Source organism: Caloenas nicobarica, chromosome 6 (assembly GCF_036013445.1).
Source record: "Caloenas nicobarica isolate bCalNic1 chromosome 6, bCalNic1.hap1, whole genome shotgun sequence".
NCBI lineage: Eukaryota > Metazoa > Chordata > Aves > Columbiformes > Columbidae > Caloenas > Caloenas nicobarica.
In genome coordinates this window covers 25,719,366-25,744,970 of record NC_088250.1, presented here as the reverse complement: position 1 = coordinate 25,744,970, position 25,605 = coordinate 25,719,366, and the positions used below count along the sequence as shown (strand labels likewise).

The 25,605-nt window shown below is 52.9% G+C and overlaps 2 protein-coding genes across 2 annotated transcripts; one reads left to right on the top strand and one right to left on the bottom strand.

The window, feature by feature from the left end:
* Window positions 1-469: 469 nt before the first annotated feature.
* On the top strand, window positions 470-20,959 carry ARPC2 (actin related protein 2/3 complex subunit 2). The gene is made up of 10 exons (XM_065638024.1): window positions 470-646; window positions 10,619-10,653; window positions 11,674-11,786; window positions 13,660-13,705; window positions 14,282-14,468; window positions 14,904-14,997; window positions 17,407-17,533; window positions 18,929-19,029; window positions 19,510-19,610; window positions 20,519-20,959. The coding sequence occupies exons 1-10, from the start codon at window positions 573-575 to the stop codon at window positions 20,541-20,543; spliced, it is 903 nt and encodes a 300-aa protein (XP_065494096.1). The 5' UTR covers window positions 470-572; the 3' UTR covers window positions 20,544-20,959.
* On the bottom strand, window positions 20,780-25,561 carry AAMP (angio associated migratory cell protein). Its single transcript, XM_065638023.1, has 11 exons — window positions 25,447-25,561; window positions 24,976-25,128; window positions 24,471-24,590; window positions 24,181-24,320; window positions 23,923-24,067; window positions 23,683-23,766; window positions 23,293-23,408; window positions 22,815-22,918; window positions 22,331-22,421; window positions 21,880-22,034; window positions 20,780-21,657 (listed from the first exon to the last, which is right to left on the bottom strand). Exons 1-11 carry the CDS (start codon window positions 25,532-25,534, stop codon window positions 21,582-21,584), a joined length of 1,272 nt encoding a protein of 423 aa, XP_065494095.1. The 5' UTR covers window positions 25,535-25,561; the 3' UTR covers window positions 20,780-21,581.
* Window positions 25,562-25,605: the final 44 nt, after the last annotated feature.

Sequence of the window (25,605 nt, the reverse complement as noted above, 5' to 3'; positions counted from 1 at the left end):
GGAGTCCCACAACCCTGGGATCATCCAGCCCGCGGGACACCCCTTTCCCCTGTGGGTACCCCGTACCCCCGGAGCACCCCGTCCTTGTGCAGAACTCCGTGCCCTGGGGCACACCCGCATCTTCCTGGGGTACCCTTTTCCCTGGGCATCTCCAAACTTTCGGGGACCCCCCTGCCCCTGGCGCACCCCATAGCCCTGGGCCCCCCACAGCTCAGGGGACCCCCACAGCCAGGCGCACCCCCCAGCCCTCCGGGAAACCCCTCTGCCCGTACCCTCCACATTTTAGGGAGCCCCGGAGTACCCGGCGGCCCCTCCCTCCTCCCCCCCTTGCCCTCCCCCCCCGCCTTGGCCCGGTGGGCGGGGCATCTCGTGACGTCAGCGCGGAGGGCGCGGGCGGGGCGGGCGCGCTCGCACCACCGCCTGCCGGCACCGCCGCGGTCGGGAGCGGAAGTGACGCGCGGGCGCGAGAGCGGAAGCGGCGGCGCAGGCTCGGGCGGGTCCCCGGTGCGCGCAGCGGGCTCGGCTCCCTCCGGCCTCGGCCCCTGAGAGCCCCTCCCCTCCCCGGCACCGACATGATCCTGCTCGAGGTCAACAACCGCATCATCGAGGAGACCCTCACACTCAAGTTCGAGGGCGCGGCCGCCGGGTAAGGACGGCAGGGGCGGGCCTGACCGGGGCGGGAACGGGGGCGGCGGGGCCGAGCCGGGGCCGCGGGCTGAGGGAGGGGAGGGGGCGCCGGCTGGCGGGGACAGGGCTGTGCCAGGGGCCGGGGCGGATGGGTCGGACCGGGCAGAGAGGCGGGCCTGGCGGGTGCTGGCACGGGCAGTGCTGGTGTAGGATGGGGGCCCGGGGGAGGAGGAGGCCGGGGGGAGCACCGAGACAGGATGAGGGCCGGGGGATGGAGCGGCTGGGCTGGGGGCGCTGGTACGGGGGCAGGATGGGGGCTGGGGTATGATGGGGCTGTGCTGGGAGGGATGGTGACAAGGCAGGATGAGGGCCTGGAGAACGATGTGGGTGGCACTGGGGTAGGATGGGGGCCTGTGGAGCAAGGAGGGCAGAGCTGGGACAGGATGGGGGTGTGCAGGGTGAGGAGGCTGGGAGGATGGAGTTGGTACTGGAGGAGGGTGGGCTGGGCCGAGGTAACTGAGTTGGGGGATGTGGAGTTGAGTAGAGGGTGGGCAGAGTGAAGGCCCAGAGGTTAAGGGAGCAAAGTCAGACAGACAGAATTGAAGGGGGGAGCAGAGTTTGGTGGGGTGGTTAGTGCCAGGGCAGTGTAGAGACCTGGGGAAGGAGTAGGGAGCTGGGGAGGGTGGTGGAGATTGCAGCATTGAGGCAGGCTAAGGGCACAGAGCTGGAGGAGACTGAGTTGGGAAAGTAGATTTGCAGAGATGCTTGTTTTGGGTAAAGCAGTCTTCATCAGAACAGGCCCAGCATGATGCCAGTGCTGGTGCAGAGTGTGTAGGGGGAGCCGAGGGACAGGAAGCCTGTGTGTGGAGCCTGTTCTCAGCTTTTTGCTTTGGGGGTGGGGAGGAGATTGCAGCCTGCCCCCCTTTGCTTTCCTGAGCTGGGGGGGGATGCAGGCCCACAGCTGTGTCAGGGCCCCTGGTGATAGTCTGGTGGGTGTTCTGGCCTTGGGGAATGTGCTGGGCATTCATTGATGGTTTGCCTCTGCATCTTTGGCTGGGACAGCTCAGTCCCTGGGGATTTACTGTGTTGCACTAGGGCTGTAAAGGTGCTTATCTGAGCACAGTTTAACTCAGAAGAGAGTCCCTTCATATAAATGTCCTTATCTGCAGCTGGGCTACCTGTGGGCTCGCTGCGCTGTCTGCTGGCTAGGGTGATGCTGGGCACCTTTGCACCAAGACAAAGCCTTGAGAAGGAAAGCATGATGATGTTATCTCTGGGGTGGAGCCTGCCCTGGTGCCTCCAAGAGCAGGGCCCAGGCTGCTCTGGGAAGGGATCCCGTCGGCAGGTGCCTTTTCTGTGTCACCTTTCTCTTCAAGGGCTTTTGAAGCTCTCAGACATTTGTGTGCAGACTTTCGCAGAGGCCATTTCCTCTGCTTTCCCCTCTCCGTTGACTTCTTGCTTGGGTTTGTTGGTTTTCTTTGGTTGTTGTTTTTTGTTTGTTTGTTTTCATAAAATAACCTCACAGGCTACATTGCCTTGTGGTATAGCTGAGCTGCTTGGAGGCTTTTTATTCTTCTGGAGCCTGATCATTTAGTGCAACAGGTTTCCCCAAAGCAGAGGCACCATAGTGGGAAGAGAAAACTCCCAGGTGACCACTATGGGGTTGTAGCTGCATCCCTTAGAAATTACTATGTGTACAGAGATGATCAGTGTGTGTCAAAAACGCTCGTTCATCACAAGTGTGTACTGAGGCACTTTTCCTGCTGGAGAGAATGGATATGTGTCCCTGCGTTGGTGTAAATGTGGAGGTGGCAGTTTGTGGGTTTAAAAACACCTTGAAACCCCATCTCTTTGCGATCAGAGCTGCGGTTGCTTGCTCTGCACCAGCCTGCAGGCCTTTGAAGTTTCCATTTTGCTGTGTGGCAAAGCTTCCTTGCTTCTGCATCGGCACACTTACCTGGCATACCAGTTGTTCCTGGATCAATTTTTGCCCTTAATGTAGCTGATAGTGCTGTGCTTCTGCCTCTTACTTGTCTATGGCTTGTTGTTTTCTTTAGATGTCATTTCTAGATAAGCTTTGTGTCTTGACTGTGTGGCTGGAGGAGAGGAAGTTATTTACTTCTGCATTTTCTTCTGTGCAGGGCGTAGACAAAGGTTTGAGATGTGCAGGAAGATGTATTTTTTTTTCTCTTGGTTTCAGGTCTTTTAGGGAATGGGTGTTATGCAATTTTTATTAATGTGAAATTTCTTTTCCCTCCCGCCACAGTTCTGGGGTCATTCCTGTGCCACTGAGCCTGGCAGGCAGAAGGGAATTTGCTGTATTTCACTATTTTGTCAAGTTTGCCTGAGGTGCATCTTGGGGATGGACACAGGACAGTCATGGCAACATCAGGCCTTGAGGATTCAGTGTCCAACAGAAGTGAGTCTGGACATTCAGACAGAGTTGAGTTTGAGTTATTTGCTCTAAACCAGGAGTGGGGCAGATGCAATGCAGGGATTTGTCCGTAGGCGTTGTCCCAGAGCCAGGTGTGCCTGGTGGCTTCAGTGGCAGCCTGGGAGTGGGGCAGGGTGAGGTTTGTTTCCAAATCCTGTGTCAGAGACTTGTTCTGGGACATGGGCTGTGTCACTCCCCTCTGCTTCATGTGGCTCCACTGTGGCCAGGATCCAGCAGGCTCCCTGCAGAGCTTTCCTGGACCATCAGGTGAGAGGCGCTTTGTATTTCAGTGTGTCATATAGAACTAGGCCACTGCTCTTAACGTTATAGTCATACATGTCAAAATTCACTCTGTGTGGAGGTCCATCAGCTGCCTCTGGAGTTCCCAGCATGGCAGGTGCCTCGGAAGGCTGCAGACAGAGGTCAGCACTCGAGGCAGGGCCTAAGCCGTGTCTGAGTCCTCTCTTGACAAGGTTTTTGGGGCTCGGCAGCGTCCACGCAGTAGTACAATAATTCCAAATTGAGTTTGTTTTTGTGGGCAAAACCCATGGAGATCTCGCCTCCTTGGACAGCCACTGTTGAACACTGGTATTTAGGTCAAGGTCATGACAGGTAGTGGACTTTAATGCATCTGATTTTTTTTATTATTATTTAATATTGTAATTTATTGTTTTAGATCCATTTCATTAAACCAAACACATTTTTTTTAAAGGCCTGAAACTACCAGAATCTGTTGAAATAACTTGAGTTAGGAATTTGCTGCTGAATCTTTCAAGCATTGAACTGCTGCAGTGGGGCAATACCTGGTCGGTAGGAAATGGGGCAGTTCAGGAGCTTTTGTGAGTGTCAGGAGAATAAACTGTTTCATAAACTTTTGACTAATTCATTTTGACTTGAGAAGTTGCCTAGAAGCTGGAGTAACACGCGGGTCTGATCGAAATGTGATATGAGGGGGTGAGCTCTACCAGTTCGAAGATATTGTTTCTCACCGTTACTTCCCTTTGCTAACCACACAGACAGGAAAAAAAAATTAAGTGTAAAACCTTTTGATGATTGTCTTCTGCATCTGGTGAATACTCGTTCTGTTTAACACACAGGGAGGAACAGCCTCCCAAAACAGATTGGCTGTCCAGTTTTGTCCTGCTGTAATTTAACTGAAGCCAGTGAAAGTGTGGCACAGGGCTTCGTTCACAGGGTTTGGTTTTTCAGCCATACATAGCTTGCCTTAAATCTCCAGTAAATTAATCATTTACCTCAAACTGTTTCTTAGTATTTACCCACTGTGCAGTAGAAAACAAATTTGCATAGCTGGAGAACAGCATGCCTTCTCCCTTAGTTGGGGGTGGAGGAAAGAGAATCTCAAATCTTTGGTTTCTTTACAGCCCTGGGTAGGTACAGATCTGCAGAGCTTCACGACTATTAGCTACATGGGAGAACAGCTGAAGCTTGAACTTCCCTGATGCAGAGTGGTTCCTGTGAGCTGCTGGGGAGCTGGGCTGAAGCTGTTTTATGGTGTTTCCCATCTGTGGTCACTTTGGTGCTCATTGGCTGCAGAGCTGAGCTGCGCAGACAGGGAGGCCGAGCGCTGGGTGACACCGGGTAGCATGAACTTTGTGTTCCTGATGTGACATGCAAAGTGAGTTCGCCGTGGGGAGACCGAGGAGCATCTGAAGGTTGTCAGGCATGCTGGGAGGGTAGAAGAGCTGCGGGTCCTGCCGGCTGCCACTGAGAAACTCCCTGCGTGAGCAGCTGTGGCAGCCTGTGGCTCTGGTGCTTTGAGGGAGCTCAGCAGCCCTGCTGAAAATAGGGATTGCTCTTCTGCCACCCCCTGCTTGCTGACACAGGCATTTCTATGGCTGCATGGGAAGCAGGATTGGGGAAGTGACCTAGGTTCAAATTAAACAGGCAAAACTGGGTATTTTTAGCTCAGATGAGTTTCCTCATCCCATTCATTGTGTGAAGGCTGCCTACCGTGATGCATTGGAAGAGCAGGGATTAGATCTCCTTCCTTCAGCAGCAGTATCAGGTGCTGGTTCAGCGTCCTCTCCAGCCCAGCCTGGAGCCACACATCTCACATCTCCCCCAGCACGACCTCACCTGCTGAAACCCAACTGCCTGACTCTGAGGAGTGCTTGGGCGATGCGATGGCAAAAAGCGGTACCCTTGGGTTCAGCCTGACATGGGTGGCACTAGTGGTAAACCTGGGCTGTCCTCGTTCACTGAGCGCACGGTAGGTGTTTGAGCATAGCTCGTGGGCTGCCACGGCACATCTGGCTTCAGCCACTAGAGAAGGTGACTTTGCGTTGAGGGTGGATCGCAAACCAGCTCTGCCTGACACTAGGCAATGCTCTGCTTTTGAGCAATAGCGCACAGAACAGGAGGGAAGTGTTAGGCTTTTGCAGGTGGTTCTGTCATCGCTCCAGCCTCAGTTTTCATCTTATGTCCCTGAGAGGGGCCTGCTCCGTATTATCCTCTGAGAATGTTTCTCACTGCAGCCACTGGTCCTTGACACCACAGAAAAATGCATGTCAGTCACTGTACAGTGAATGTGAGCTACAGCGAATGGTGTGTGCAAAGTGAGGCTCTTCCCCAGAGACTCGCCACAGTGTGGGATCACTCCAGCAGCGGACACACGGGGCAAAGACCTGTCCAGAATCGGACCTGCCCATACCCGTGCGCTGTGGGGTCGGCCTGTGCTTTCTCCGTGGAGAATTCCAACACGCTGCTATCCAGCCTTCTCCAGGCTGCCCTGCCTCTGGGACGGGGAAGCTCAGGCACCAAGAGGAAAGCCAGCATGCGTGGGCGCTGCTGTACGGCTCTCAGCATCACCCTGATGGAGCACTCCTGCTCGAGGTCCTGGTGGGTGTGCTGCCAGAGCTGTGGGAGCTCTTTGATTTCTTACGCTCCCGCAGCTTACGCAGAGTAGCTTTTGTTAGCTGAGCAGGACGCAGGAGTGGAGGAACTGTTCATATAATTTTAGACGGTGCTCATAATTTTTTTTATTGGGGTGACCTTTCTGTAGCGAGAGCCTGCAGTCTGTCATGGAATCTGGCTCCCTCTCTCCAAACTGTGTATCAGCTTGGTGATCTGAAAGCTCTGCTCAGAGCTTTAAGCTTTGAAATACCCCCTTTCTTTTCTTTTTTTTTCCCCCCTCTCCTCTGGGGCAAGAGATTAGAATATCTGTGTGCCTGCAGCTTTTAAAATAATTGCCATCCTCTTTTACTGGGTACAGGCCTTAATTGTGATGTAGGAGATGCTTTTGTCAGCCAAGTTTGCATTTAGGTCTGTTTAATACAGAAGATGAGGGCTCTGTATAATTAGTCTTCGTTCTTCTGTTCTTAAATTTGTTGTAACATATGGCTAAGAGCCTCCATGGCCTGAGAATGAAGCGGGAAGTTTGGAAGTTGTCCGAGTCAAAATTGAGGAAATGCTGTCAGAAAAAAAGATTTGCTGTTGCTCTTAAGTGCTCGCTGGCGTCTCTCCACAGGCGCTGTGGCTCTTCGTGGATGTTCTGCCGGGGTGAAAAATCTCATTTGGAGCTGGCTCTGTATTAGATAGACGGAGTGTAGGAGCCATCTGGAGAGGAATAGCAAGAATGCGGGCAAGATGTAAAACCTGTCAGGGTCTTTTATTGTTGTGAGCAGAGGGCAGATGGGATTTGGTGTGGATTTGACTCCAAACTTGATAAGTGTTATCAGAAAATGGACTGCTGCCGCTGCTTGGAGCAGCTGCCATTTTAGTGTCTGAGTTCAGGTAGGATTTTGCAGAAAGGTCTGGTCTGGATTCGGTGTTTAGTGCAGAGGAGCCATCTCAGTTATTCCCACTATGAGCTGGTTTTATTGTCCATTCAGGGCACACGGTAGCAAACAGGGAAGGTTGCTGGGGGAGGTTGTGGTTCAGGTAGCATTGATGGTAAGGATCTTGCAGGGGTCACAGCAGCTCCTTGCCTTGGGAGCAGATGGGCTGTACTGTCTGAAGTCCTCTGAGCATAGCTGGGCTTAGTCTGGTTCTTGGAGACTTGAATCAGAGGTGAAAGTGAACCCCAAATGAGCTCCTGGCTGCCCAGAGCCCTGCTTCGAAGTAAAATATGAAAAGGATGGCTGGGATTTACAGTTACTCTGTGCCGAGCTGCTAAACTGCAGATTCTCACCACGGGTGTGGGTGGGTCTTGTTGTGGAGTCAAGGGGTGCCAGAGCACGCTAAACCAGACAGAGCAATTTGGGATCATGCCAGTAACCTGACGGTAACCGGTACCCACCCCACAGCGGTGCAGTCCCACTCCCAGGCCCGCTGTGCAGCCCCTGTGCAAACCCTTTGCCCACAGGAGAGCGGGGTGGGCTGGGAGGGCTAAACAGGGAGAGGATATCGCTGTGCCTTGGCGGGGTGTTAGGTACATCCCTGCTACGATTTCTGTTGGTGGGAGGTCAAGGGGAAGCGATCGCATGTGTGCGACCTGCGGTGCCATCACTCGTCCAGAAACCGTGGGAGGCTGGAGGAGAGAGCTCCTCTTGCGTCTGCCTGGGGACTTTCTCATGGGGGAACAACAATTCAGGTAGCAAAGAGGTGATTTTTTTTCTGTTGTAGAAATGTGTTAAGTAGCCAGGATGGTTTTGGTGAGGTTAGCCAGAGAAATAAATAGATGCACTTTAAACTTTGGGGTTGTAAGGCTGCTGAACTGTGAAGGGCTAAGAGAGCTTGCTTTGCTCCCAGCCACACTTCTGGTGCCCTTCTCTGTCCTCCCCTGGGCCAGACCAGGCCTGGGCTACTTAGGTGTGTGTCAGGCGAGGCAGAAGAACCACCCTGCAGCAGATGACGGGGCCAGCGTGGCTGTGAGTGCTCTGTATGCGGCTCACGTGAGCGCTCGCTTCACTGAGGCTGTCTGCTGGGAAGTGGTTAAATATTCAGCACCCAAAGTTCTGCCCAGTTACCTGCTTTTCCCTTCAGTATCTCCCCTCCTTGCCATTCCCAAGGACAAGAACTGAGCCACTTGGGAAATTGGTGTTAAAATAACTTCTCTAGGAAATTGTGCTTGCGTGATGGAAGGTTAAAAAATGGGGCTGTGTCAGCTGTAAGCTTTTGTGTGCAGAACAAAGGCTGTCGTGCAAAGCCATTGACTGACTTTGGGTACATGGTCTCACATGGCTTCTTAAATAACATGACAAGTGATCTTCCCGCCATCCCCTGGGGTACTGGGCAAGCAAGCAGGGGTTCACTGTTCATCCTCGGCAAAACCACACTAGTGCCTGCTGGCTGGTGGTCGCTTCCCTGCATTGTTTGGAGGCTCTGCTGGGAGCTGGGACTCTGAGAGGCATCAGCTCCATCCATGTGTGTGGGGATTGAGGTTTGAATGGTGTAACTCTGGGAAGCCGGAACCAAGGTTTAAGGATGCGTCCTCTTTAATATTCCTAGCTCTCGTGTGCCTGGCTGTGCTATCTTTAAATCTTCCTACATAGGTTTCTTTTTTTGTAAAAAATTTATACTGCCATCCAAGCTGATTCCCAAGTCTGAGTGTAGTGCTCTAAAAGAAGAACATGTCTGCATCGACTGACCAAGTGGGATCAGTGGGATTTTCTCTCATCTCTGCTCTGAGTCGTCCTCAGTGAGCAGAAGTGGCTTGGATACAGCTTGGGGAATTGCTCCCTTTTCCAAGACCCCAAGTTAAATACACAGCCAGGTATATCCTCTGAGCCTCCAGCTCAGGCCTTGCTGAGAAGGGAAGATGAGAGCAAGAGAGGTCGCAGGTGGCTGGCTCAGCTCTTAAACGACAGGACCTGCCTTGGGTGACTCGCGCTGCTTCTTTCAAGTGCGTGCTTTTTATCTTCAACGATGCAGCACAAAAGACGGAGGCTCTCCAGCCTCCCAACAAAAAGGGCTGTTGCGTTTCACAGCTAATAACTTTCAAGAAGCAGCAACAGCTCCTTGTTTCCACTTAGGATCTCCAGTGGGGGGTTAATTCTTCCCTTTCCATGCGAGTGAAATGTTGTTGACCCGGTACACAGCCTGATATCAGTGCTGTTCAGTGCCTTGGTGTCCCTGCATTGCCCATCAGGAGTTTTAGCACATCATGGTCATTCCTGGCTTTCAGGAATGAGGCTGTCTGCAGAAAAAAAGCTGATGGAAGAACATTGCTTTCTGCTAGGAAAAGAAAAAAAAAAACAAAACCAACCAAAAAACACAAAAAGAAACCAACAAGATTAAAACCTTTCCAGAATATGGTGAGGGAAAGTAGATATCGAGTCATCGAGCCACCTTTCGAGCCACCTTTCTCAGTGCGTGTATCAAGGTGTAGCTGGTACCCAGCAGCATATGCATGTGTGGACAGAGCAAGTTTTGGCAAAAAGGTTGAAGTTGTTCTCTGGACAGCAGCAGCATCATTGAGACCACAAGGTTGCTTCGACACACTGGCTTTGGTTTGGGGAGTTATTTCAGTACGTTGGTTCACATGGGTGTGAATTAACTTTTCTACAGGCTAGATTTCTGCTAGCAGCATCGTTAGCCTGTACTCTGTTTAATACCAGCCACTTTTCAAAAGTGAGCCAAGATATGTTGTGAAAGAACCATAACAGACTGGCATTTTTATCCTGTTCTCATTTTCCACCCCTGCTCTCAGCAGTGCAGGTACCTTTGCATCACTCCCTGTTGGAGAATGACCTATTAATACCAGTTCCCTCAGAGCTGCCAAAGCAGTTATGTAGAGCCAGTCCTAACAAAATCACCTTTCAGAAGCAATTAGATGTTTCACAGGATCCTACTCTTCTAGAGATCATGGCCAAACTGGCAAATAGGGTTAGTTAAGATGTTGTTAGATCTTCATACTCACAGCCTAAGAAGTGATGTGCTTGGCTCACAAAGTGCTCTTGCTGCTGATCAGGGATCCCAAAGAAAACACTGGGCAGCGTTGGGGCAAACCCAGACCTGCATTTTTTTCCCGCAGAGGTAGCTGGCAAAGCGTTGGGAATTTTCAGAAGGGATGTGGTGGGCCAGGATGAAATGCACATCTGGAAAGTTTCCTTATGTGGTTTGCTCCTAGCCCCGAACTTGGAGAAGGGGTCTTCTCTGCGAGTGAGTTATATCAGCACGTTTGCAGAGCTGCTGCAATGGTGGTGGGGGCACCGTGTCAGGAAGGGTTGCTCAGCCTTCAAGTGCCTTCCATGAACTAGTATCACAGGAATAGGCAAAAGAGACTCTCTCCCTGAACCAGTATCATGGCCGCTCTGTACGGAGAATGCGCTTGTTAAAACAAACTCCTTAGTGACAGGTAGCTTTCTCAGACATTTACAACTGGAAATCCATTAATAAACTGCAAATAATAACAATCTCTGCTAGCTTTGAGGCCTATTTTATATCATCTGTGGTAAAACTGGTGCTTACAGGAATGGGGAAGTCTGCGATTCCTTATCAAAGGTGATCTGCTAGTTGAACAGCTGGAGTTAGAAGGGTTTTCAGGTAGAGCTGCTTGTGAGAAATAAGGCATTAGAAATTAATCCTATTTTCTTCACAGCTTGGAGGCTGCTGTTTGAGTTCTCATTTACCTCCTTTGTTTTCTTTGCTTTTTAGGAATAAACCAGAGGCAGTAGAAGTAACATTTGCAGGTAAGCCTCACAGCTCTTGTAGACTTCTCTGAAAAAGGACTGGCTCGAGTGGTCTGCCCATGGTTATGCCTGGTGTGCCCAAATTCACCCAGGACCCCTGCAGGAGGAGGAGAGCTGTGCAGGGGCAGACAGTGTGGACACCCTGCAGTGTTCGCAGGGCTGACGCTTTGTTGGCTGCCCCATTGTTTTCTCTGTCCATCCGCCTTCCCTGGGACTTTCCCTGCAGCGGTGAATTGAGTGGTGGTGGCGCTTTGTTTGGTGTGAGCATGCTATGGAGCTGTTCTCTTTTACCTTGCCTGTTCTCCAGTCCTGGCCTTGTTATTAGGTCTTTAGCACCATCTGTTTTGGGTTGTTAGAAAGCTGGCTCGGGGTGACAGGCAAGATGAATTCATCGCCTGAAGTTTGCTCTCCAGGATGAGAAGTGCCAAGGAAGTTCAAGTGTTCATTCAGCAACTGATTTTTTTGCTTCTGTTATCAAGAAGCCGTGTAAGCTACAGGGCTCCATGAGGAAGTGGAGCTTGCTAGATAGCTGGAGGGTTGCCTTTCCCTGCCTCCTGCCCTCCCTGCCCGTTCTGCAGTGAAGTGGAAGCTGTCTCAGCAGGCAGTGGCTGAGCTGCCTTTGCTGGCAGAGATGTTTTCTCCTCCAGGCGGCAGCTCTGGCCTCCTGGGCACTTCAGTCACTTTCTGTGCTGGCCGTCCAGAAGGCTCCTGTCTCTGTGTGTTTGTATCCTCCTGTGTTGAGCACAAGCAGATTTAACAGGGATGCTAAATGACACTGGACTAAAGCTTTCTGTGATGGACAGGTGTCAAAACTGTTTCAGCCCTTTGAATTGATAACAGGTCTCCCTACATGACATTGCCACTTTCCTTAATTATGAGGTTCTCTGTTGGTGTACATGTGAGGGCTGGAGCAGGGGAAACAGAGTCACTTTATGCAGTTTCTAGAACACATAAGGAAAACCTTCCTCAGAAATAGGAACTGGTTCCTTTTCCTTCACATTTCTCTTGCTTGTTTCATAGACTTCGATGGAGTCCTTTACCATATATCAAACCCCAATGGAGACAAGACGAAAGTGATGGTCAGTATTTCTCTGAAATTCTACAAGGAGCTCCAGGAACACGGTGCTGATGAGGTGAGTGAGCATCTCTGGACCTTGAGCCTACGAATACTGTCTTAGCATGGGAAGTGTCCTTGCGATGTTGATGGATCTAATGTTTAACCCTTAGAGAAGCATCTGTGCTCCCATCTCACGCTGGTCAAAGGAGCAGCCCTGTGCCAGCCAGGAGTCTCACTTTGCTGGAAGACAAGAACAAAGTGTGTTCACACTCTTGTGAATGAGAAGTCATCTTATATGACCGTACAGCCTGAAAGGCAAAAGGCACCACTAATTTTGAAAGTCCAAATGAGTGTGAGGCCTGACCATATAGAAATAGTTTCCCTGACTGATGTCCTTAGCCCATGAGTGAAGGAAGGCACCAAGACAAATCTGGAGTCCCATGCTGCTGCTCTCCTGACTCTAGCCACGCTTGAGAGCGAGTGATGGGCTCCTGCTTGATCTGCAGGCTGGTTCCCTTTTCGCTGCTGCTGTGTGAAGAGGCAGGCTCAGTTCCTGTTGAGTGGGCCAGGACTGGGGACAGCCATTTATGGTAGAAAGAAGGAGCCTCTCAGAGCTGTGGTTGGGTGGCGAGGAGGAAGTGTGACTCAGTTCCTGAATCAGTTTTCAAATCTCCACATGGTGTCAAGTGGGGTTCACCCAAGGCTCTTCAGCACGCTTTTGCCTCTGGGTGCCTGTCCTTGGAGGAAAACAAGGAAACTGCTCCATGAGTTTATTGTGAGTCTGTTGAGAAACAAGCGACTCGAACCCAAAGTGAATTCCTGCGAGTTGCTGCAAGACCTACCAAAGTCAGAATAAATATGACTAAGTGTCCTGCTTTCCTGGTTCCTGTATGCAGAGTTTTCTAGGAGCAGTGGTGGTGGAAGGCAACTTCCCAAGCTTTTAGAGGAAAATGGGATCTCTGCATGACTGCCTTGGGAGTGGTGACTAAATATAAATTACATTTTTAGATCACCAGTTAGCAAACTGTTGCTTTTTGTGCTTTCTTGGAGATGATGTGGCTTGTTTCTGCTCCGCCTGTGGTGAAACCCCACTGTGAGGACTGCAAAGCAGGGTTCCTGCTGAGATAGAGCATCACCCTGGGCTTCTGCACGCAGGCAGGGTCTCTGCTGAGAGAAGGTTTTGGCATGCAGAGTCTGTGCATCTCCTCTGCATAGTAGTGGGTGTCATCCCAGGAGGGCTAGTTCTGCCACAGCATTGTTGTGTTCTTCTCTGTGAAATACCTCCTGTTCCCGGCCCCCTCATTGACACAGAGCTATGGCTCAGTTGAAAATTGCCATTGATGTAAAATTCAGCAGTGATTATGTTTGAAGAAAGGTTTTTTGCTGTGCCGTAGGCGGCTCTACTTCTGGGAGGCATCCAAGCTGCCTGGCAGTCTCCTCTCTATCCCCATCTGTCCCATGCAGTAGGCTGAAACAGGGCAGGCAATCGCCTGGCCATGCTGAGCCTGTCCCGTGCTCTGAACTTGCCTTCCCACAAAGAGATGGGCAGGACATGCTTTGCATCTGCCTTTGGATGGGAAGAAAGGTTGTAGCCCTCAGATCTGTTGTGTCACGCTCTGCTGACAGTTCTCCTTTGAAGGGATGAGGTGTATGGAAGGGGTTTTCTTCTCTGCACAAGTTCAAGACTAGCAAGAACTTTAAAAATTTCCAGTTTTGAGTCCTCTCCTGCAGCACGTCCCCTGTCAGTGGGGTTCAGGGAGCTCTACCTAGAGCAGGAGCAGCCAATAATAGCAGAAGCCAATGAGTTAACATTTGTCCACATTCACTTAGACTAGGGGAGGCAGATGCTGTAGTTTGATGTTTCTAAATGGAGACCGAACATGGCGTGGGCTGTGCAGGAGGAAACAACTCTGATAGCTCATGCTCTCAATGTTTAATTTCTTTCCTAGGTATTGAAGAAAGTCTATGGAAACTACTTGGTAAATCCTGAATCAGGTAACCCTATGATAACATTTACTCTGTGTGTGTGTGTGAATGCAATTCCAAAATAACTTAAGTCACCTCAGAAATGCTCAAATGAAGGCTGCATTTCAAGAGCTTGATATCTGGGGCACGCTGTTACAATGAACAGCAATTTAAAAGGTGGCTCAGGTGCATCAAGGCCGAAGTAGCTTGCAGCACAAGCTGTAATTCTTGGTGCAGCCCTCCTCCGGGAAGCTTCTGTTCCTCACGGTTGGGATCTTTGTTCCTTTCAAAGATGCTTCGTCAAACACAGGAAAACCATGGTTACCTGTGACAGCATCTCTTCCTACTCAGTGCAAAAACTTGGGAGCAGCTCAGCCAGCACGTGTGTCTGGGAGCTGGGGAAGGAGCCCCAGGAGTGTTGCCGTGGCCACGTGCCGAGTTCAGGCATGGCTTCTGGTGATGCTTGGAGTGGGAAACACTCACCCCTGGGGCTTTTGGGAGAGCTTAAGGCAAAGGTGGGACTGTAGATGTCTATTTCCAGAAAATGTCTCTGGCTTCATTAAAGCCTTATGTAGATTATTAAGGTTAGTGGCTGTCCCTCCCCAGGTTACAATGTCTCTTTGCTCTACGACCTGGAGAACCTTCCTGCAGACAAGGACGCTATCGTGCACCAAGCCGGCATGCTGAAGCGCAATTGCTTTGCTTCTGTCTTTGAGAAATATTTCAAATTCCAAGAAGAGGGCAAAGAAGGAGAAAAAAGAGCCGTTATCCACTACAGGGACGATGAGACAATGTAAGTGTTTAAACTGAGCGGCACGGGAGCTGGAGAGCTGTCAGTACACTCTCTGCTCCTGCTCACAGCTGTAGGTTGTGGTGGAAAGTCAGAAAATCTTACTGCTCCATACTTTGCAAGGGTGATAAGGGCCTGTCCTAGGCTGTCAGAAGTATCCAGTGAGGATAATGCTCATCCCTCAAGCTGCAGGGATGTTACGCAAGAGTGTCTATTAGTGGCAAAACTTGTGGCTGCATGCAGGAGAGGAACTGGCCACTCCCAACAGAAGTGTTTTGCTCCCTGTAAATACTGTCTCAAGGGAGGGAAAATCTTCAGCAGCCAGGCCTGTGAATGGTTGTTGTATCTCCTTGACCTTGTTATGCAGTTGCTTCCTTATCCTGTTGTACTTCTTAGCTCCTGTTCACAACTGAGTTTTGCTCTCACACCCATCTGCAGGTATGTCGAGGCGAAAAAGGACCGCGTCACGGTTGTGTTCAGCACGGTATTTAAGGATGACGATGACGTGGTGATTGGAAAGGTGTTTATGCAGGTACGGAAACTGAATTACAGGGAAAGGGTCTGGTCCTCAATTCAGATGCCTTCTTGCTTGAAGCGGCATTGCCAAGCAAGCAGATGTTGGGCTGAAGTGAGCTCACAGGCAGTTCAGTGCACGTAAGTGCTTTGCAAAGCTCCAGGCTGCACTGGTTTGGAAGAACCATGCTAATAAGCATATGTATTTTCTAATCCAGGCTCTTGTATTGGCGTCTTAATTATCGACGGTCTTGCTCATATGGACAATCAAACGTGTTACAGATTAGAAACACCATGGTGAATACTTCAGTATCCACCTTGAAGCCCTGCAGTGCGGCTGGCTGTGCTGTAGGGATCTCCAGCCAGCCGAGGAGCTGAGCATGATGTGGAGGATTTAGATCGGGGTGTCAAACTACTTCTACATTTATACAGTCCTACAATTACATTTGGCCCTTTGAAGGCAACTGCGAGGCTGATGTGGCTGCTGGTGAAAATGAGTTTGACACCCCTGCTGTAGAGGGAGCAGGAGGGATGAGGCCGTGTTGTGCCATGCTTGGGATGGTGCTGAGAGTTGTCTTCATTTCGTAGTTTGCTCCTGCTAATGCTCAAATGGTACAGGGACTCAGCAGCTCAGTGTGGCTGCTCTCACATGCCACAATGAGCTCTTGAATTTGAGCTTTTCAAAGCTATGAGTTTGCTTAGTTTGTGGGCTTGAATCAATCATAATAATGCCAAGTACTTCTAGACTCAGCTACCCTTTGCAACTGCCATTTAGCCGGGAAGCATTCAGAGGCCCGTAGTAAACACTTTGCATGTCTGTTAGTGACTGTGCGGAGCCTGTGGAGATTGAGACATTTGCTCACAGCTGGGGAAGGCTTGGTGTCTGCTGGTACCTGTGTTCATTCGTGTCGCCGGCCCATGTAGCTCACCCTGTGTCTGCTGAAGCACCCGAGAAGCCTCCTGCCTAGGCACAGCCATGGAACAGGGCCCCACAGAGTGTTCCAGGGCTAGGAGAGCTTTAGCCTATCCGTTCAGGGGCGCCAGGCCATGCTGCTGACAGGCTTATGGACAGCAAGCTACTGGCCCAGTTTGCTGGATACCAGTTTACCTGTGTTGGGCGTCATAAGAACAGATCCTGTTGTGATGAGAGTCTTATTTCACAGCTCTGCTCTCTGTGTCCTTTGGCTATGGGCAGGGCATCTGCTCTGGCTTTGTGCTTTTCCTCACCAGGGTATCCTATAGCCCAGAATTTTAAACCAGGGAGGGAGGCATGAGGTGAACAAAACAGGGCTTGTGAGGCTTCCAGGGAGGTGCCAGGACTTCAAGGCAGCGGCTATCCCAGAGTCTCCGTGTCCCAATTTATTGGTTTTTACAGCAGCAAACCCTGTTCCTGCCCAGCCACAAGAATTTCCACTCTGAGTCATGCCGGTTCCTTCCCTCCAGCTATTGCTCTTGCATAACGCAGCCCAGTCGGCCTGGTGGCTGCTCATCTGGGCTCTCATGGAGAAAATCTCTGACCATTAACTAACCAGTGAAGCCATTTGAACCATTTCTCCCTCTGGCATAAGCAGGCAGAAGTGCAAGCTAAGTGTTTCATTAAGGAAACCTCAGTGAGCTACTTAATTCTCTAAAATGGACACGGATGCCCTGGCCCTTGCCAGGGTGAGCTGTGCTCAGAATGGAGGAGAAGCCGAGGGTGGCTGATGGTGTGTGGGTTGGGCTGGGGGTTGGGGAGGCTGCCCTGCCTTGGGACAGGGGAATGGTGCCTGGACAGTCTTATAATTCCTGAAATGCAGAGCCAGTTCATTTTGTGTGAGGGGAAGGCTGTGCTGCTGTCAGAGAGGTTCCCTGTCAGAAGGGGTCTCCCCGCCTGGAGATGTTGTTTCAAGGTGCAGAGAAGCATTAGGAGGAGCAAGTTTGGCCACAAATTTCAAACCCCTTAGATGCCTCTGGATGCCTAGGCAAAGGCTCCTGGAGGAAGATGCTTTCTCAAATGGCAGAGTCTTTATGGTAAATGTGATGGAGACCTTAGCCCTTTCTGAGAATTTCCTTTCCTCTGGGGTGATGGGCACTGCCTGTTTTTGCTGGAAGCATTGATGGTGTTGACTTTCTGGCAGGAGCTGTTCTGTCTCAGGTACTTACTCAGACTGAGGTGTCCCACAAAGCACTCCTGGCAAGAACTGTGATGCTGAAAGCCACCCCAGCTGAGGGACTGCGCTAGGGCCATGTGTAAACCCGGAACAGCCGTGCATCTTGGTCTGGTTTTGCTGGGAAAAAGGATTGTTTTGCAGAGGTTTGGCCTGATGAACTCAGCCTATTCAGGGAAAGCTGGGAAACCTCCTGCTCAGTTGCCCTGTGTGAGTGAGGAAACCTCATTTGCTTTCTTGTAGTGTTGTAGTGGGACTCAGCTTCACTTTGTCTTGTTTAGGAGTTCAAGGAAGGTCGCCGGGCCAGTCACACAGCCCCACAGGTGCTCTTCAGCCACAGGGAGCCGCCCTTGGAGCTGAAAGACACAGACGCGGCTGTTGGTGACAATATCGGCTACATCACCTTTGGTAAGCAGGCAGCTCTGAGGCCTGGGGACACTTGGGAGGGTGAGAGGTTCCTGCTGCTGTATGAAAAACAAAAGGTTTACCTTCCCTGGGTGTTCAAGTGGGTCAGTGGGGGCTGAAGGGGCTCTGGAGTTGCATTCTGCATTGTCCTTTTGCTGTATCGGGTCACCTCAGCTCTGCTGTGGGCAAGAAGGTGCGGCAGTGGACAACGAGCCATTTAGTGTCTGCTTACAAAAAAAAGTAGTTCAGCATTTGGGAGCAAGGGAAGGGTGGCTTTGCTGTGATACTGTGGAAGCTGGTTTCTTGTGGGAGGTTTCTCGTGAGTGTGTTTGTAGCTTGTCCAGCTGCAGGCACCTGTGCAGTGCTTGATCAAAGAGCAGGAGCAAGGCAGTGAGTTCTGCTTCTCCAGTTCTGCCTCTGCTCAGGGCCAAACGCTTCCATCTCTGATGAGCCACTTCCCCCTGCCTGCGGAGGTGCTGGCCAGCAGAGTCATTGCTTCCTCCTGGGCAGCAATGCTGAGGGCTGAGCTGAGGAGTCCAAACCCTGCCCTGTTCAAAGGGAAGGGTCTCTTCCAGAGAAATTGGGAGTCATGGTTGGATGTGCCACTGGGGTCTCTCAGGCCAGCATTCCTGCAGTTTGGAGCTCAGAGGTGGAGCACAGACACTGCAGGTGAAGGTGATGTTTGCACTGCCCTTCTCCTGTGCTGGGAACAGTGCCCTGAGGTTAGGGCAGCTCGTCAGCTATGGGAGGGCTGTCTAATGGCAGGTCTGGGATGGCAAGCAAGACTTCATTCTTGTCCAAACGCAATTTCCCTGTTATCTGATCTGACAGTCCAAGGTGAGATCATCATGCAGACAAAAAGGTCTTTCAGCCCTTGGATCTGGGATGCTCAGCAGAGCACCAGCCTGTGGAAAGAAAAAGCCACAGGGCCCCTGCAGTAGCCAAGTCTGGCTCTGTCACGGGGCCAGCAAGCTGCCATGCAGAGATCCACAACTGATTTCAAGATGCAAGGGCAGACTGGATCTTGAAATCACTTGAGCGGCCTGACCGTCTTTATCTGCCTCCCAGTTCTCTCCTCTGTTTGCTTCTCCAAAGCACTGAAGTAGGGTTATGTGGTTTCCTACAGCTCCGTCATCTCTGGGCACTTGGCCTTGCCTGCGCCCTCCGGAGTGCACGGCTGTGTCTGGGCTGCTGTGGGAGACGTAGGAAAGTGCTGCGAAGCCCTGTGTTTAAAATCACAAGTGCTGCTTAATCTCATGTGTGCCACAGAAAAGGGCCCTTTGTAGAGAGCACAGTAGGCACTCGGAGCAGCACACCCTGAAGCCTCCAGCACTGGAGGAACCTGAAGCCCTTTGGTAGCCTCGGGAGGCTCTAATGGTTTGTGTCACCCTCTTTCAGTGCTGTTTCCCCGTCACACCAATGCTGCTGCCAGAGACAACACCATAAACCTGATCCACACATTCCGGGACTACCTGCACTATCACATCAAGTGCTCGAAGGTACCGAGGGGACAGGGCTAGGGGATACAGGGTGGCTTTGGTCCGTCTAACCTGGGTGCTGCGAGGGAGGAGCATGGAGCAGGGATGTCCCCTGAGAACTTACCAGGGTCTGGCATTGCCCTGCCCAATCATGCTGGGGTGACCAGTGATATATCATCACCTTCTCTCTGCTCTTTTGTGCAGGTAGTTTGTGTTTGCTTCCTATCCTAGCAGTGAAGTAGGATTTTTACCTTTTGGATATGGTTTCCTTTCTTTCTGGGAATAGAAATGAAGGCAGTTGTTCAGAGACCTGGCTTTGACCTGGGCTCAGGCAGCAGTTTTCCCTGTTGTCTCCTGGACTCTGCTCATAGCAACCTGGCTGTGCAGAGCAGGGTGCTTTCCCAACAGAGAGCAGAAAGATAGTTCCTACCCTGTATCTTGAAATGTCAGCTATGAAGACGGGATCTTGACATGTTCCTGTTTTGTCCTAATGAAACACAGGCCTATATTCACACGCGTATGAGGGCAAAAACATCAGATTTCCTCAAGGTGCTGAACCGTGCCCGTCCAGACGCAGAGAAGAAAGAAATGAAAACAATCACGTGAGTAGCAAAGTGGAGCCCAGAGGGCTTCTCTGCACGCCACGCGCTTGCTCCTGCTGAGCTTTGACATACTGGGTCCGGAGGGAATTGGGATGCTGTGGCCAGACCAGGCCCTGATGTGCTGGGACCCATCTGAGAGAGAAAAGGAGTGTTTCATAGAGAGGTGCTTGCCTGGGTCAGGGTGTGTTGGCTTCCCAGGACCCCTGTGCTCCCCCCACCACATGTGCTTACTGCCTTGCATGTCCCCCGCAGGAGTTGAGTCTTTGGCACACCCTGTGCTGGCAGGTCCTTCATGAAGAGGTAACTCAGTGTCTGCATCATCCATCCCAAGCCCGTGGTGGCATTTGTGGGGCTTTTCCCCTGTTAAAGTTGATCAGCTCTGGGGGCAGCTCCAGCTCAGGGGGGAGAGTGGCCAGGTCCATCCTGGAGGTTTGTGGGTGCTGGAGTAGGTTCTGCAGCTCCTCAGAGCCCCAGGCTGCCCTTGGCCAGCAGATGGCTGGGGACAGCACTCTTGCACCACCACACTGGTCGACTGGCTTCCTCTTGTGAATAAAGCAGCCCAGAGCCAAGTGCGTGGAGGAGAGCAGTTGCGTGAACACAGTTCCCTCAGGTTCTTTACCCTCTGCTGACCCCAGAGCTCCTTGGTGTATTTTTTTTGCAGTGCGTCCCAGCATGTCCGTTCTGCATTCTGCTCTGGGGCAGGAGGGTTGTCCCACCTGCCAAACCTTCCCCATGGCCCCGTGACCTGGTTCTGCAGCCTCAAGTGCTTGCGAGCTCTGAAGCAGCAGCGCCTGCCTGGCTTTGAGAGCTCAGCACAAGTGTGTGCCCCACCAAAAGCCCTGTGGGCACCCTGGGGCACTCCAGAACAGCACTGGGGGCTGTGCTGACCTCTCTCTGCATCCTTTCAGGGGGAAGACGTTCACAACCCGTTAATGCCAGGGTCACTGAGGCTGCTGTGGAGGACGAAGGTTGGGGCACTTGCTACCTGATAATCGTAGCTTTTAATGTTGCACCTCTGTGGGCTCATAAGGAATTCAAGCAATCGGGGTCTGTTTGTACGACAGTTTGGGGAGTAATCTGCAGAAACGAGCTGTGCTTGCGAGGACTCGATCGTTCCAAGAAACAAAACCTTAATTCCAGTTTGATTGACTTAATTTCTTTTCTTTTTTAATTTTTTTTTTCTTTTCAAGCTGTTTCGCTTTGCAATATGTTACCGGAAATAATTTGCAGTATTTCTTACAAGAATAATGCAATATTAACTTGTTTTATTCTGAGTATTTGAGTTCAAAACTCCTGTATCTGAAGAAATACTGTTGGGGTTCATTAATAAAGGAGATCTTTCTATCTTACGGGGCTGTGGGACTTTGGCTTGTCACTGCATGTGGCCTTGCCCTGGAAGGGGTGTTTGGAGTCACAGGTGCAAGGAGGATAATTACTGTATCCCAAAGCCAATTCCTTCTGGTGGTCTCTGTCTTGGGGGGCTGAAGTGGGGGGGTTGCTGTGCCCAGGTCTAGGAGCGAGCAGCCTTGTGTTGGGGAATTCCTGGGCTAAACAGAGCAGGATTCCCCTACCCTCAGCTCACAATCTGCACCCTCATTCCCCCTAACAGGGAGAGGTCAGATGGAGGAGTCTCTGACTCTACCCTGATCAGCATAAAACCATCTGCTGTTGCTCCTCGGGCTGTGGCTGGGTGCTGGGGAGATCCTTGAGGAGGGAGGAAGCACAGCTCCCCAGGTCCTTTTCCCCCAAACAAGCAGAGTGGATGGTATCCAGTTAAGTGAAATAATTTATATAATTAGAAGACATTTTCATACAAAACCCCAGGCCTGGCCCCCAGACAGTGAGGGCAAAGTGGGGCAGGCTGGAAAATTACAAAGCACGCACTGGAGAAGGGTGGTGAAACCCATCTCCCTCCTCCCTCTGTACACGAGCCACCCGGCAGGGTCAGGACACCGTCCCTCAGCACAGTTCCTAGCGATCAGGGCGCTGGACACAGAACACTTTGGCTTGGTGGTCACCAGAGGTCGTCACCACAATGGAGGCATCCCTGTGGGGAGATAGGGCTCACAGACAGGGCTGGGAGGCTTTGGGCATCTCTCACCAACCCTGAAGTCTCAGCATGCACCTGGGTCTGTCCCCGTCTTTGGGACCAGACCCCAGGGGCATGGAAAGGAGAGACAGCTCATGATTTGAGTTCCTGAGGCTGGAGGCACTGCCACCCCTGGTCCCTCCACCCATCAGGGAAGGGGTTTGGGGTTTACTTGCTCACTTGTTGACGGCAAAGTCGAGGATTTCAGCTGAGTGCCCTCGGTACTCGCTGATCATCTTCCCTGAGCGGGCGTCCCAGAGCCGCACAGCCCCGTCCAGGCTGCAGGTGTAGACCACGGCCGAGCTCTCTTCCCACAGCAACTGCACAATCCCTGACTGGGGTAGGGGGAGGCCGCAGGGTGAGCACTGGGGACCCCCAGAAAGTCTCAGCTCCCTCCACATGCCCCCGCCCCTGGTGCTGTCTGCATCCCCACAGGTAGGAGAGCCGGTTAGAGGGCACATCTGCTGTGCAGGGTCTGTGGCTGCCTTTGGGGAAGCCCAAGGGGCTGAGGGAGAAGCACAAATTGGGAACTGGCCCCAGGAAAGCCCCTGAGCTCCAAGAGAGGTCTCAGATGGGCCAAACAAAGACACCACCCCCACTCCAGGCCTAGAGAGAGGGAGTAGGGTAATACCTCGTGTTGGCACTTATGCCTCAAGCTCTGTGTGGAGAGGTCATAGATAGCCAGCGTGCCATCCAGGTAGCCCACAGCAGCCAGTGGCATCCTGCAGAGAGGGGAACAGGCGTTATGTGGGCCTGGGGGAAGCAGGGATGGAAGTGCATGAAGGATCAAGGTTGAAGGCAAACCCTATGCTGAGGGCTACAGTCTATCTTGAAGATGGGGGACAACTCGATGGCTGGAGCCATAAGACACCCCAATCAGGAAGCACAGTGTCCATCAGGCTATAGCCCAGAAACCCAACAAATTGTGGGGAGGACTGAGCAGCTGGGGTCCTTGTCCTCTGTGTCACACCCAAGTGACCTAGGATCTCCACAGCCAGCTGAAGAGGGTGGAGGTGACAGAAACGCAGCAGAACAAGCCCAAGGGATGGAAATGGATCTGTTTGTAACAACACCTGTAAGATATAGCACTGAAGAGGGGCTGTCCCCACACTCACACGTTACAGAAGCCCAGCGACTCCACCGAGTTGGACTCTGCCTCCTCACCCTCACCAGTGGGGGCCTTGGGAGCCATGTTCTCCATCTTGAATACACACACCACCTGGGTAGAAGGAGGCTGTTTAGTCCCTGCAGGGAGGGGAAGGGGACACCCAGTCACAGCGACTTCTCTTACCCAGGATCGTGCCTACACCCCCAGACACCAAAGCGCAATCCCAAAACCTCAGCTCTTTGGAGCAAACAAGGAGGAACTTGCTTCTACCAACCCAGCGGGACCACCCAGCTACAAGTCCCACCAGCAGCTTGAAGCAGTTGTATTGGCCAAGGGCGCCTCCTGCTGGTTGTCGGTGGCCAGCACAGACTGCTCAGGGCCAGCAGAAGCCCGAACCACCCAGAGACACTGGCCTGGCCCAGGATGGGGCTTGGGAGGCTGGTCCCCCAGGGCTCCTGGCTCTGCCCCCACCCACACAGACCCACCTTGCCCGTGGCAGAGTTGACAAGCTTGGCGTGACAGTCCACAGAGCCAGTCATGATCAAACTGCCGTCCTGGTTGCTGGCCACACACGTCAAGGGGTCCTGGTGGCCATCCTGGCCTGGGGAGTGAGCAAGCGAGGCATGAGCTCCATGTGTCCTTCCCATGGAGACCCAGTTGACCTTGAAACCCACCCTCCTGCAGCCTCCACCTTCCCCAGCTTTGCCAGCACCCCAGTGGCAGAGGACAGCCACCTGTGGGGACAGGGAAATTCAGCACCGGCCTCCCTCCTGGCTTCAGAGGTGCCACCTCTCCACTCAGGCAGAGATCAGAGCCCGCTGGAAGGAGCCGTTCTCCAATTAGGGAGCACTCCAGGTGATTAACCTCTTCCCTACCTTTCAGGACATGCAGCGAAGTTCCCTGCTTCAGGTCCCAGATGCGCATGGTCCCATCCTCATACCCCACCACCGCTCGCTTCCCTGGGCAAGACAGAGCCAGTGGATAGAAGCCAGAGCTCCCCATCCCTCTGCCTCCCACTCAGCACAGACTGGCAGAAGCAGGAGGGCAGACAGTGGCAGCAGGATCTGTCACAGAGCTGGTGACATTCCCCACCCTGGACAGCCCCCTTGCCTCACCATCAGGCAGGATCCTGCCACACGTGGCTGGGCACGCAGGGCCCTGGAAGGTTTTGCAGTCTCCACTAGGGATCTTCCACATCCAGGAGTTGCCATCAGCTGTGCCCGCCAGAAGGACGTGGGCTTGAGGGTGCCACTCCATCCACTGGGCAGAGAGGGACAGGCAGCGTCATGGGGGTAGTGTTCCCCCTGCCACCCAGACGAGTCCCAGCTGCCAGCCTACCAGCTCCCCACAGCACCAGTGGTGCCACCGCTCACCTCCAAGTCCCCCACCTCGAAGGACCACACTTCTTCCTTGGCGTCCACCCGCCACACTTTGATAAGCCCAGACATGTCACCCGTGGCCACAAACACGGAGTCATGACTGAAGCCGGCACAGGTAACCGAGTCTTTGTGTCCTAGAGATGTCAGGGGACAGAGACTGCTCAGGCCAAGCTACAGAGAATGATCAAGAGCCCGGGTACAGCAGAACATCAGCTGACGAAGAGCACGTCTGGAGACGTGGCTAGGAGGGGACACAGCGGCTCATTCAGCCTCAAGCAGCTCACCTGAGCATTCGAACAGGAGCTCTCCATCGCTCACACGCCACACAAAAGCCTTGTCGTCTTCCCCGCCTGTCACTGCCAGTGTGTTGGTCTTGGGGTCGAGGCTCACACAGAAAACAGAAGCTTCACAGAAGAGTAAAGAGGTACTGCATGACTCGGACACTGCTCACGCCCCACCCAACGCTCCCAGGAGATTGAAACCCCACACAGCGCTGGGTCTGGGCGGGATGTCAGCGAGCTGAACTCCCAGCCCAAATCACAGGAATCAGTTCTTCCCATAGGAAAGAATAGCACAGGCTGCCTGCCAAGCTCAGGGCTCAAAGCGCTTCTCTACTGGAGTGCAAGTTGGAAACGAGCAAAGCCCGAAGCATCACAGCTCCAAATCATGACAGCTGTCGGAGGGACAGCAGCCTGGCAAAAACCTGCTGCACCCCCTTACTTTGGGGAAAGCCAGAGTGGGAGCAGGTCCTGAGGGGGACTCCAGCTGCTGCCTGTGCCCCCTGCTCACCTGAGTGGAGGGAGAACGTGACCTCGCTGTCGTCCTGTGCCTCCATGCTGTCCTCCACTCCCTCGTCGTCCTCCGTCTCCCAAGCCTCAGCGTCGGGCTCTTCCGCACCCTCGTCATCGAAGTCCACATCCTCCATCTCATCGGCCAGGTCATCTGCAGAGAGCAACGGAGCGCGGGTCAGGAGGCGGCTCGGCCCTGCCAGGGCCGGCGGCTGCGGGCACGGGGGCACCGGGGGTGTCCCCGGGGGACGGGGCAGCGGGGGGGACGCGCGATCCCGATGCCGCCGCGACCGGTAGACCCGGAGCAGAGAAGCCGCAAAGGAGCGGGGAGCGACACGGGGAGAGGCCGCAGGCCCGGGGGGAAGGGAACGGGCCGGGACCCGCGTCCGGGCTCGGTGCTGGGGCGGAGCGGGCCCGGTGCCCCCGTGGGAGCCCCCGCAAGCTCTACCCGCGGCGCGGCGCCCTGTCTCACCCGGCCCGGGCGGGCCCAGCTCCACCACCTCGATGATCTCCTCGTCGCCGTGGAAGCCCAGCTCCCCCGGGCCCTCCGCGGGCTCCATGCCGGCCTGCCCGCGCACCCCACCCCGCCGCCGCCGCCGCTTCCGCCGTTCTCTCCGCCCTGGCCAATCCG